This window comes from Talpa europaea (assembly GCF_964194135.1).
Source record: "Talpa europaea genome assembly, chromosome: 12".
Classification (NCBI taxonomy): domain Eukaryota; kingdom Metazoa; phylum Chordata; class Mammalia; order Eulipotyphla; family Talpidae; genus Talpa; species Talpa europaea.
Window position 1 is genome coordinate 94,086,897 of NC_140079.1, and position 13,110 is coordinate 94,100,006.

The 13,110-nt window shown below is 47.4% G+C and overlaps 1 protein-coding gene across 1 annotated transcript in view; it reads left to right on the top strand.

Annotated features, from left to right (window-relative positions):
• Positions 1-1,629: 1,629 nt before the first annotated feature.
• Positions 1,630-13,110, top strand: part of MYH11 (myosin heavy chain 11) — a gene marked incomplete at both ends in the record, with an annotated part of 76,105 nt that continues 64,624 nt past the window's right edge. The window contains 2 exons of the mRNA XM_084251181.1: positions 1,630-1,965; positions 9,303-9,459. Coding sequence (XP_084107307.1) covers positions 1,630-1,965; positions 9,303-9,459 — 493 coding nt within the window. The remainder of the gene's footprint in view (positions 1,966-9,302; positions 9,460-13,110) is intronic.

Here is a 13,110-nt window from a genome sequence, read left to right on the forward strand (position 1 = left end):
CATGCACTGGGTACAGTCAGAAGCGAGGAAGGGTGAGAGAATTCACCAGAGCCAGAGCGGGGAGCAGAGCAGGCAGAAGGACTGAAGTACACTGCTGAGGGGAGCAGTGGGCGGCAGGAGAGGTCTGCGCGCCATGTGGGACCCTCCTCCGGTGGCTGGGGAGCAGCTGGGGATCGAACTGGCCGCCGCAGAGGCTGCAGGCAGCTTCCGCAGAGGTCGCGGGCAGCTTCGCAACCCAAAGCTGAACCGCTGCGCCACCGGGGAGGCCCGCATCTCTTTGCTTTAACTTGCATCTTCACCTACTAGTGACCTCGAGCATCCTTTTCTTATGTGTGTTGACCATTTGAAGGTCATTGTAAAATTATCATTTTTAAATTTAAGTTTAAATAAAAGTTACAAAATAAAGAAAAAACATAATAGGAAGTACGTGAGTTTATTGACAAATGAAAGGATAAGCAATGAAATATTACTCAGCCTTAAAAAAGGAAGAAAATACTGACACATGCTAAAACAAAGTAAATTTTATGTTATAGGTGTTTTGTCACAATAAAAATTGGAGAACATAGAAAGTAAAAATCTTTTCATAAATGCATTTTAAAAGTATATATATCTCCAGTGTGTATTTTCTCTATAGTCTAAATATTTTAAATTACAAATAGAATTTTATACCTACTATCTGTCTTCATTTTTATTTATTTTTCAAAAAACCTTATTGAAATATAACTCACATAATATGCAATTCATCCATTTAAATTCTATAATTCAGTGATTTATAGCCTATGCAGTGTTGTCCATCCATTGCTATAGTACATTCTAGAACATTTTCATTTTCCCCAAAGAAGCCCTGTACACCTTAGCTGCCAACCTCTAGTTCTCTCCCAACTCCTGGTAACTGCTAGTCTACTTTATGTCCTTATGGATTTGTCTCTTTTGGGCATTTTATAAAAGTGGAGTGATATATGGTTCTTTGTGTTTGGATTTTTTCACTTCAGATGTTTTCAAGTTTCATTCATGTTGTAGCATATATCAGTACTTTGTTCCTTTTAATGGCACAATAATATTCCACTGTATGGATGGATCATCTTTTATTCATTCATCTTTTGATGGTCATTTGGATTTTTTGTCTTTTTGACTGCTGTGAATAATGCCTCTATGAATATTCACATATATGTTTTTGTGTGGACATGTTTTTGTGTTGACATTTCTCTTGAGTGTATACTAGGAATGGAATTGGATCATATGGTAACTCTAGGTTTAACTGTGTAAGGATCCTTTCCCTTTTCTTTTTTTATAGTGAACAACAATATGTAAAATGAACAGTATGTCACACACAGAGATGTACTTCTTGCTTCTTAACACTGAATGATGTCTTACTGTGTGAATATATCATGGCTTATTTATCCAATGCCATGATGATGAGCCATAGAAATGATGCAAATCATGAAGGGTTTTTGGATTGTTTCCATCCAACATAAACAATACTGCAGGAACAGTTTTGCAGTCTGTGGAATGTTCCAGTAGACTGCCTTCCTAGACCTGACAAGGTGAGGGCTTTATCTATCTTTTGGGCCTGGACCCAGCTGGATTCTGACTCTGTCACCTTATTCCACAGGGGACCAACCAGGCACCATGGCACAGATGAGTGACGATGAGAAGTTCCTCTTTGTGGACAAAAACTTCATCAATAGTCCAGTGGCCCAGGCTGACTGGGTTGCCAAGAAGCTGGTCTGGATCCCTTCGGAGAAGCAGGGCTTTGAGGCAGCCAGCGTCAAGGAGGAGAAGGGTGATGAGGTGGTCGTGGAGCTGGTGGAGAATGGCAAGAAGGTCACGGTCAGCAAAGATGACATCCAGAAGATGAACCCGCCCAAGTTCTCCAAGGTGGAGGACATGGCCGAGCTGACGTGTCTCAACGAAGCCTCAGTGCTGCACAACCTGCGGGAGAGATACTTCTCAGGACTTATCTACGTGAGTATCTCCCACCAGCCGGTCACTTCTTGCCGGTCTCTGCACCTCTAGAAGGGGGATGGGTTAGGGATGTGTCCCGGGTCCAGGTTGGGTGCTGAAGAGTTCCCCAAGGGAGGGAGTGGTCAGTGAGAGGGAATCATTCAGACCTGAGTTTGGATCTCATCCCTACCCTACCTAGTTCTGTGACACTGATCAGGCTCGTTCACTTCTCGAAGACTCAGTTTTCCTATCTGTAAAATGGGAATAAGCGCATAAAGGAGGTCAATGACTTAATGTGGTCACATAGGCACAGCACCGAGAAATGGTAAATACAGCAGGTCCTTGAATAATGTTTCATTATAATGTGGATGAGAAAATAAGTTCTGGCTGGAGTGGAACATAATGCTATTGTTTGAGCACCTGGTTTAGTTCTAAGTCACTTCACTTAAAGGGGCAATTTCTAAGAACCTATCAATGACATTGAGGGCTTACTGTCCCCAGCTGATTCCTTGCAATAGTTACTCTCTGTCCATCTTGAAAATAAAGGGAGCCCATAACCTCCTTGGCTCCATCCTGGCAGCTGCGTAGTTAGGGAGCATGAGAGTCTTGAAGGCTTTGAGGATCCTGGCTCCTCTATGTTGACTGTGCAGATCAGGGTGGGTTAGAGCTTCACTGCCCTAGATGGTGGCCAGTGGCCACATGTGCTAATGAAATTTTGATGTGAATTAATTAAAAATCAGTACTTGAAAATTCATTCCTTCAGTTGTGCTGGCCACATGTCCAGTGTCCAAGAGCCCCCTGTGGTGCTGGCTGCCACAGGTGTGGAACATTGCCTTGGTGGCAGGAAGTTCTGCTGGACAGGCTGGACTAAGGAGCCTGCATGATTGCTAGATAACCTCCTCTATTCCAGCCTCTATACCTTCACACACTTGATCTCATTTAATCAACACAACATCCATAGATTAGGTATGCTTGCCCCATTTTACAGGTGGGCAAACTTAGGCTCAGCCCATCCTTATTTCCCTAAACAAGAGGGAAAGTCCCTTTCACCTGTGGCATGCCTTGTATGGAAATATTCCCAACCCTGGCTGTGGGTGCAGAATACATGTTTCTATGGACACCGGTTTGCAGGGAGGTAGAGAGAAAATTGGATTCCTCCGGTTCTCCCATCCAAAATGTGATCTCCCCATCTGGGCAGGTCAAGGTCGAGCTGTGTCTGAATCTCACCTGCTCTCTTATGACTTGGTATTTGAGCCCAAAATAGAAATCAGAAAAAAATGAGGGGCTTATGAAGGTCCTGAGATTCAAAATATCTTCTGACAGAGGGTCTTTGGAAGATTAGAAAATGAACCCAAATTCCAAATTCCTGGTGTGCTTCTCCGGGCAGATTAGATAAAAAGCCTCTCAGAATCACAACCACGTGGCTATTCCTGTCTTGCTCCTTTCTGGTCAATTTACTCACTTAAATGGAAAGCACTGTCCATGGTGAGGAGCTACAATAGGAGGGCCCGGGAGGTGGGGGTGCACAGCTGATCTCCCAGCGTTTGAAAGCCAACTGCACCCCTTGCTAACAGGTGGGTGGTGGGAGATGCTGAGCCCGAAGCAGCTAGACATGCAAACTTTGCCCTTGGTAATGAAGAGAATGCTCCTCTGTTATGCCAGTTTCATTTCAAACGATGGGCCTTGGAGAAGGTCCTGGCAGACGTCTTGTCCTCTTGGGTGTAAAAGGATCTATAGAAACCAGAGGGTCCCGTCTGCTTATCTCTGACGGTCAGCCTGAGCTGCCACAGCACACGAATATGGCTGATTCCCAGCCCAGCGTTCCTGGCTTCCCCAGATGCTGTCTTTGGCTGGGTTCTCACAGCCTGGGGTGTTTCATACCACCTAGAAGCAAAACAATAACCTACCAGTTCATACCAAATAGGAATGTTCTACTTTTGGATAGTGTGGAAACCTATACTGCCTTATTTGTGCAGATGAAGATATGGGGGTGTAGAAATGTTAAATAACAGAATGAGAAATGGATGGGTCTCAAGCCAGCAACATTAGCTCGAGGACTGGTGCTTTTTTTTTTTTTAAAGATTTATTTATTTATGCATACAAGAGCCAGGGTACAGGTCAGAGATATGGGAGGTGAGAGGATTCACCAGAGAGAGAGTGGGGAACAGAACAGGTAGATTGACTGAAATACATTGCTGAGGGGAGCAGTGGGTGAGACAGGAGAGGTCTGCTGTGCCGTGTGGGTTGCTCCCTGGCTGGCCAGGGATCGAACTTGTGCTGCAGAGGTTGTGAATTGCTTCATAGTGAGTTGCTTAACCCCTTGCACCACCAGGGAGGCCCAACCAGTGCTTTTAATTGCTGTCTCATTTAATCCTTCCAATTAGATGCTTTCTCATACCTGCCCCCCTTCACTCACATTTTACCTCCTTGGTCCCTTAGACAGATGGACTGTCCCCCACTCCCACCCCCTGATGCCAAGTCCTGGGGGTTGGGAACAATATCCAGAGTGAAGATAGGAGTACCTTCCTGTTCACTGAGTCCCAAAGCCCAAATTCCCCACCCATGAACCCAAAAGGACATTTTCCTTGTTCAGATTCCACTGTTCAGGGAAGACCAGGGGATCAGGAGAGGCCTTAGGTCCAAATTCCAACAGGCGACATACTTTGGTCTTAGACACCTGGCCCACGATGCTGGGAACTGCCTATGGACAGAAGCCTCCTGGACCATGGAAGGAAAACCAGAGGCTGCCCGGTTGTTGAGCCCTGTGAACTAGCCATTGAGTTCTTATTGCTTTAAAGAACCTTCTCAGTGAAATACGGTAACCCATGCAAAGACCATAGAGAATACTTAAATGTTAGCAGATACATGAGTCCTGCCCTGTCCCCTGGAGTTACACATGATTAACAGGGTCATGGATGTCGATATCACACTCAGCAGACATGCCCCGAGGCACTCTGCATGGCTTGCTGCTTGCTCTGCTCCCTTAGCCATGCTTTCTGCCTTTTGCTGTGCCTGAGCACATCTAGAGAGACTTGTTTGGAGTAGGTAATGCATGCAATGACTAAATAAAATAGTAGCTACTGCACTTAGAACCTTCTCTTTGATTCTCTTTCTTCAACTTCCTGTTCCCTCCCATAGAAAAACCATGGCCACCTGTTTCTTATGTGGTGTTTGAGCTATATTTTACATCCAGGCTAGTCCAGTTGTATTTGTGCAGGGATACATCGCACGTGAACTCTCTTTAATGAGGTGTGCTTAGGCTACTGAGCTGGTCCCCATGGATGGCTGTTTAGGTTGTTTTGAATCTTTGCTGCTGTTAAAATCAAGCCTGCAGCGGCTCATGCTTGGTGGACAGTATCTCTGGGATGGATGTTCATTGCACTACAGCCTGGTGGAGGGAGTGCCCATCCTATAGAGGGGTTGGGGGTTCAGGGCTTGGCCACTTATGCAGGTCACGCAGGTAGTGAGGGCAGAGCCGAGGTCTCCCCCAACCCCCGGCCCGTGTGACTTCAAGCCTGAGTTCCTTCCACCTCCCCCCACTGTTCTCCTCTGCCAGGCTGTGGCAGCAGCCCCCGGCTCAGGGCTCCGCGGCTGACCATATAAAGTGCCAGAGAAAATCTGGAGTCACTTCCTAATACGGTCACAAGAGGGAAGCCCTGGGTCTGCGGCTGGACCTGCGGTGGCAGCGGTCCCGAGATCCCGGCGGGGACCCAGCGAGGCCTGGATGTTGAAACCCTGACCTTGACGAGCTGAGGGGTGGGGGATGCTTATGGGGCCAGGAGGGCAGAGAAAAAGCCAAGTGCAGGTGAGCTGGGGTCGGTGAGCTTCACAGAAGCTGAACCGTGGAGATGGAGTCTCCAGATTCCAGGTCCCAGCGCTCTGCGGGGTGCCCTGCTGCCTGCCCCCATGTTCCTCTAGGCTCCTTATGTCCTGGAAAGAAACAGTTTCCAGTCTGCCCTGAAGCACGGATTAAGTGCTAGCTGTGTGCACTGCACCAGGAGGAGTCCTGGGCAAACAGGAGGAAAGTGATATTTCTGCAGAAGCTGGTGCTGGAGAAGGGAGGGCCTTTCTCCTTTCTTTTCTTCAATTATTCAGCAAAGACTGAGTGCCTGGCCCTGAGCTGGGTCCTGGAGACTCAATGGTGTGCAACTCAGAGTCCAGGAGGTGACAGGCTGATTCCTGAGAGAGGAGATGCAGGTGGCTCTGATGAGGTTGCAGCAAGAGTTCCAGGTAGCGGGAACCGCATGTGAGTTAGCATCATCTCCATAGTCCTGAAGCAGAGGGAGCACAGTATAGTTAACTAATGTTTATTGAGCACCTACTACACATCAGGCAAATGCTAGCGGCTTCACAAGTAGTCTGTCACAGCAGACTTGTGGGAGCTACTATTGTGGCTCCTGTTTTGCATATGAGGATAACTGGTTCAGAGAGGTTAAGAAATATCTCCGGGGTCACACAGCTATGAAGTGGTAGAATTAGGGTTTAAATGTAAGTGTCTAGAACTCAATTTTATACTCTCAACCGCTGTCCTTTACTGCCTCCAGGTTAAGGACTTGAGAGTGTGGCGGGGGCTATAAATGACATCCTTGTTCTAAACAGGACACAGCTGTGGGTGTGGCCCTGGGAGGAGTAGGCGATGGAGCTGAGACCCCACAAAATGGTGGGGCTGCGTAGACATTCATGCAGTCAGTCCTTCATGAGGGGACCCTTCTTCTCTGGGAGGCTGTGCTGGGGGCAGGACGCACATGAACAGGGCCTGTGGTTCCACTGCCCAGCAAGCATCAATGAGCACCTGCTGTGTGCAGGCCTGTGTGCAAGGGTCCAGGTCACAGGAATAAAGGCAACGTTGTCCTTGCTCCAAGAAAGCACTTAAGGAGTACTTTCTGTATGCCAAGGCCTGTGCTGGGACTGCAGAGGAGGGAGGGGGGTTCCCTGCCCCCAGGTGTTTGCAGGATGACTGGAGGGGGGCATCAGGCAGACATGGGCCCTCTGCAGGCAGCTCACGCCCTCATCATCACCTTTCCCTCCTCCAAACTCCCTCTACAGCAGACTGCTGGCAGCTCACAGAGGGAGCCTGGCATCCTGGCACCCTGGCTGTCTTTGCCCACTGTCTCTGCGTCTCTCCCCCTGAGCTGCCTGAGCACCTTGTCTGCTGAGACTCAGTGCAGGGAGCACCTCTCCTGGGCGTCCCTCTGAGTACCCCTCTCTTCCTTTACCAGGGTGCCCTCCTGTTCTTAGATTATTTTTCACCATCCTGATCCCCTTTCTGTAGATTTGTGGCTCTTTGAGGCTCAATAAACAGCCCTGGAGGCTTAGACAAGTTTGATGTTGTCAAGGGAATGGTGAACACCTGGGAGATTACTCTCCCTTCCCCACCCTGCTCACCTTTTGAAGAACAGCATTTGCCTCCCCACCTCGCTGGCCTGTCACACACTGTTGTCCCCTAGCAGAGGGGGCTCCAGGGACCTCACACGCCCGATAGCTGCAGCCCCGACTGAAAGCCTTTGGGGGCAAGATCTTAGCCTGGTGTTATAACCCCAGTGCCTTGCACTCTATCTAAGACATATACTCTGTGTAACTGAGTAACTGAATGAATGATGAGTGAGTGAGTGAGTGAATGAATGAACAAATGATTGTTTCTGCAGGATGCAGAGCTCAGGATGAGTGCCTAATGCAGAGCTCACACCGGGCACTGACGGCGGCGCTGGACTTGGTGTTGCCAGGGTCCTGCCTGGCCACGTGGGTCCAGCCGCTTGCTTTCCGCCTTGTTTGCTTTGTCCTGATGTAACCCAGAGACTTGCATCTCTATGGTCACTTCCCGGGGGAGCTGGCGCGAAGGCGGGTGGCCCTCCTTCTTGGGCAGCACTGATGTTATCGTTTGGGAAAAGCTTCTTGCGGGACAGGCTGGAGTCTGTCTCCTGACCTCTGCCCTTGACCCCTGGGAAAGTCTGGTGCCTAACAAGCAATGGTAATGACATCACCGCATGTGTGCCCAGTGTGGGGGGCTCTGCTGGGGAGCTGCCCAACCCTCCCCACCTCGTTCTGGTTATTTTCAGAAACTCTTAGGCACTTCGTAGGGCGGGGCAGTATTTTTAAAATTATGGCAAAATCAATATAAAATTCATGATTTTAACTCTCTTTGGGGAAACAATTCAGTGGCAGGTAGAGCATTCACTGTGGTGTAAGCCGTCACCCCTGCCTAGTTCCAGAACATCTTCATAACCCCAAGAGGAAACCCTGACCTAGGAGAAGTCACTCCCTAGGCCCCCTCTCTCCAGGCCCTGAAAACCAGGGGTCTGCTGTCATCACAGGCTGGGCTGTCCTGCGTATCTCACAGAAGTGGGATCAGGGACTCTGTGACCACGTGTAGCTGCTGCTTCCATGCACTGTCAGGCTTTAGAAGTTCCTCCAGGCCGCAGCAGGTGCTGTGCCATTCCTTTTTAAGGATTGCTTGTTTATCTGTTTTGCAGATGGGGAGCACTTGTTCACTGTCAAAAGCAGGTGCTCTGGGGTAAGCAGTTGGGATTTCTAGTTTGGGATTTCCTACCAGCTGTGTGGCCTGGAGGCAGCCTCACCAAGCCCCCACTCCACTGGCTGTCAGTGGGCACGGGGGCTGCACTATCACTGTCACGGGGAGGATGTGAGGATTAGATGTCTGCCAAGTGCTTAGCTCAGTGGTGGGCACATAGTAAGTGCTCAATAAACAGGAGCAGGGCTTGAAGCCCATGATGCTAGAGGAGGGAACATGACAGCAGGCAGGGGTGAGGCTGGGATTTGAACCCAGAATTATTTAAAGCTGTACATTGTTTTTTAGCACTGTAAAGCATAACCTAGGTGGCTTAGAAAGCTCGGCTTACCCCTTGTTCCTCGTCCTCCTCCATTCCCGGAATCTGGTGGATGTCCCCACAGGGACACTGTCCATCTCTAAAGCGAGACTCTGAGTGCCTCTGTTTGTGGTGAGGATGCAGCAATAAGGTGTACACAGGGGCCACCCTGGTGGCACAGGGCTTAAAGTCTCAGTGCTATCAAGCTATCACCAGCCACTGTGGCTTGAGTTCAATTCCTGGCCAGGGAGCTGACCCACATGGAACAGAAGACCTCTCCTGTCTCGCCCGCTGCTCCCCTCAGCAGTGTATTTCAGTAGATCCACCTGCTGTGCTCTTCACTCTGTCTCTGGTGAATCCTCTCCTTCCCCGTACCTCTGGCCTACACCCCAGTTCTTGTATACATAAATAAATAAAAATAAATCTTTAAAAAAGGATACATAGTGGTGCTCAGCCCATGCAGGGCCTTATCAACTCGTGTCCACACTCCTTCTTGCTGGTCCTGGAAGTAAACATGGCTTCTCTGTCTGGCAGACATACTCGGGCCTCTTCTGCGTGGTGGTCAACCCCTACAAGCAGCTGCCCATCTACTCAGAGAAGATTGTGGACATGTACAAGGGCAAGAAGAGGCACGAGATGCCACCCCACATCTACGCCATCGCCGACACGGCCTACCGGAGCATGCTGCAAGGTGAGGGGTCGGACCACCAGGTCCTGCCGTCGGAGCCCCCCGAGAGCTCTGGCCCTGTCCAGGCCCCTCCTGTCCTGCTGCTGGCTGTCCTCGCCAAGAATGTGAGCTTGGCAGGCGGTGCTGGGCAGCAGAAGCACTGTGACTGAAAAAGGGAAAAAGTGAGCCCCACATCTGCGTGCAGCTGGAGGGCAAGGGAATGCAGAGTGCCTGGGCAAATACGGGCATGGGCTTGCACAACCCCAGCCCTTCCTGCTGCCCGGGGCTACCAGCCGGCTGTCGAGAAGATGGTGAGGCGCTTGTCACCTGGGAAGGGAGGAAGGTGGGGAACAGCCCTTGGCTGGGCCAGACCATTCTGGTGGTACAGTCAACTGTCACTCATTCCTGTGGGGTCCTTGACAATTATCTTTCCTGCCCTGGCCTCAGCTTCCTCATCTGTAACCAGTGGGTGACACTGTCCAGCTTGCAGCTTGCTGTGAATGTAGCTGATTCAGCCTTCTCCAAACTGAATGTCTTTGCCCTGGCCTCTGTGTGTGTGTTATGGTTAGTTATACAAATACGCTTTCAATGAAGGTCAAACATGCATGCAGCAGAGCACATAAATTACGTTTAAGAATCCAGCCTAAAATTATTTTTACATATACAGTCATATAATCACCACCCAGACCAAGGTGTGAACTATTTCCAGTCAATACTTTCCCAGTCAATACCTTCTTAGCCAGAACTGCTATTCTGACTTCTGTCTGCACCATTTTGTTTTGTCTGTTATTAAGTTTCATATACATCGTTCTAATATTTAGTATTTTTCTTGTAAGTTTATCCCACCCCCAGAACCTGTTTCAGACTAAGCAAAAGTGACACCATACTCAGAGTTAAGAGCATGAATTCTAGAATAGGCTTGCCTGTGTTCAAATCCCGGCTTTGCCATTCATAGCTATGTGTCCTTCAGCAGGCTGCTTTAACTCTGTTTCCTTATTTGTAAAATAGGTTCATAGCAACTGTGGCCTATCTCATAGGGCTGATGTGAAGATTAAATAAATGATTGCATATAAAGTACTTGGAACAATTTGGTAGAAACTCATGGAGTATAAGCTATTCTCAGTCACCTTCAGGTATAAAACTGGATGTTGGACATGCCAGTTACATATTTTTCTAAAGAGTATTGAAAAGTATTATAAAAATTATTCATCTGGCTGGCACCTAATATCACCTCATTTATCACACTTCTAGTGTACATGGAATTTGCTTCAAGCAGTGTCTAGTGTGCAAAAGCCTGAAAAGTAGTGATTTGCTATTGTGGAACCTCATTGCTGTCTATCTATGAATAGCACTTTGGGTCAAGGCACACACCTTCCAACACAAACCCCAACTTTCTCTCTTTTTAAATATTTGACACAGTTCTGTGAGGTAGGGTCAGTGTCATTGCGGGGGGGGGGGTGACACTGTCCAACTTGCAGCTTGTAACAGAGGAAACTGAGTCTCCAAAAAGTAACTGGAAACATTGTCACTGACTCGGTGGTGCTTACCCCAGGCATGCAAGGCTGGTTCAATATTCAAAATCTCTCCATAAAATAGTCTAGAAAAGAAACACTGCATGATCTTATCAATTGATGAAGAAAAAGCAACATAGATTGAATTTTGTTGTTAATAAGAAAAATTCACTGAAGACAAGGAGCAGAAGAGTTCTTTTTTTTTTTTAAAGATTTATTTATTTATTTGTTTGTTTGTTTGTTTATTTATTTATTTATACAAGCACTGGGTACAGTCAGAAACGTGGGAGGGTGAGAGAATTCACCAGAGCGGGGGAGCAGAGCAGGCAGAAGGACCGAAGTACACTGCTGAGGGGAGCAGCGGGCGGCAGGAGAGGTCTGCGCCCCATGTGGGACCCTCCTCCAGTGGCCGGGATGGAACCGGCGCTGCAGAGGCTGCAGGCAGCTTTGCAACCCAGCGCTCAACCGCTACGCCACGTGGGAGGCCCAGAAGAGTTCTTTATTACTCTGATAAAAGATAGTCACAGAGAAATCTATATCTAATATCATTCTAATAGTGAAAGTCTGAATTACTTCCCCTTAAAATGAGTAAAAAGGTCAGGATGTCCCCTCTCGCTAACTCTATTTCTATGGTACTGGAAGTGCTAGCTTGTGCAATAAGGCAAGAAAAAAAAAAAACTAGGCATCTCTCAGTTGTGAGCTTTTCTGATTTGACAGCCTTTGTCCTCACTCAGCCCTTGCTTTGCTTATCAAATGTTTTGAGTATACAATAAAAAGGGGAGCACCCATCCCAGTATCATTGATCTTTGGGGATGGGTAAGAGGATTTTCTTTCCTATAAATGGTTCTGGGATACAGGCATTCTCCTGTCCTCATGCTTAGGAAAGGCAACTTTAAAGGTGTGTACAATTGTTGTATGATTATTCATTGTGAATGTCCAAAGGTTATAAACTAACAGCGTCTTAAAATACACATGTGTAACTTTAAAAATCTCTAGTTTTACATATTCATTCTAGATTAATGAAAACATATTTTTAAGCAGAGAGCAACCAGCACCCATAACTACAACCCAGAGATCACCCCATTAACATTTTGGGATGCATCCTCTCATACACTCACTAAACTGAATGGCATGAAATGAAGGAGGTTTTTACTATCTGAAAATAATCAGTACCAGCAAAAGACCCACAAAGAATAGGAACCAGAGTTTCACAGTAGAAAGTAAGTGGAAAAAGAAGGTTTTGACTGGACTTGAAAATTGACATTGCAAATTATGCACATAGGTTTATATATCTTACAGGTTATCAGGATTTGGTTATAATTGCAACTAGATAATAATTCTTAGATTCAGACTAAAATTAAGGTTTTTGGGGTGCTATAACTTTTTGGGACAAGATCCAAAGAGCATCCTGTAACATCCCTCATGCTATGCTTGATGACTGCAGCCTGGCTAGAAGAGGTTAATCTTTGCAGACTTCTTGTTGGGATCAGCAGTTTCCCCATGGGCGTCCTTGCCATATTGGTGCTGCGCATGGTCTCTTGAAACCTCCATGGTGTTGTCTATGTGATAACACCTGATATTCACTTGTGACTTGACCTGAATTTTTTGGGATGGTCTTTCCAAGGTCATTGGTTTTGCGACACACAGCACCTTCAGGGAAACAGGTGATTTTGCAGGGTGTCACTTCATTTTGTGTTTGTATCACGATGGTGGGTGTTGCCACCTAATGACTGGCAAGGTGAAGCCTGGGTGAGTGAGTGGTGCAGACCAGAGAAAGGTGCTTTATAGGGGTCCCATCTCCTAGGTAGTCAACTCATGGAGAATATTTTTGTGTTGTGATGACTTCTGCTGGCCTAGAGGGCCTCCCAAGTGTGGGGCTGTGTTATCCGTGATGACAAGGATGCCTGTGTTGATCCATTTCACACCTCCTGGGCTCTGCATTTCAACAAAATTATATAGCAAGCTCTCTCAAGTAACTAGAAATGTCTTTTCAACACATTCTAAGCCCCAAGAGAAAATGACAGCCGTGAGCATACACATCCATAAGTGATAAGTTTTTTATTTACCTTGAATGTTAACCAGCTGCTGTGTTCCCATTCATCTGGCATCAGCTGGTGCTTGCTAGCAAACCAGCAATGGTGGATACCAATGAAAAACTCTCTAA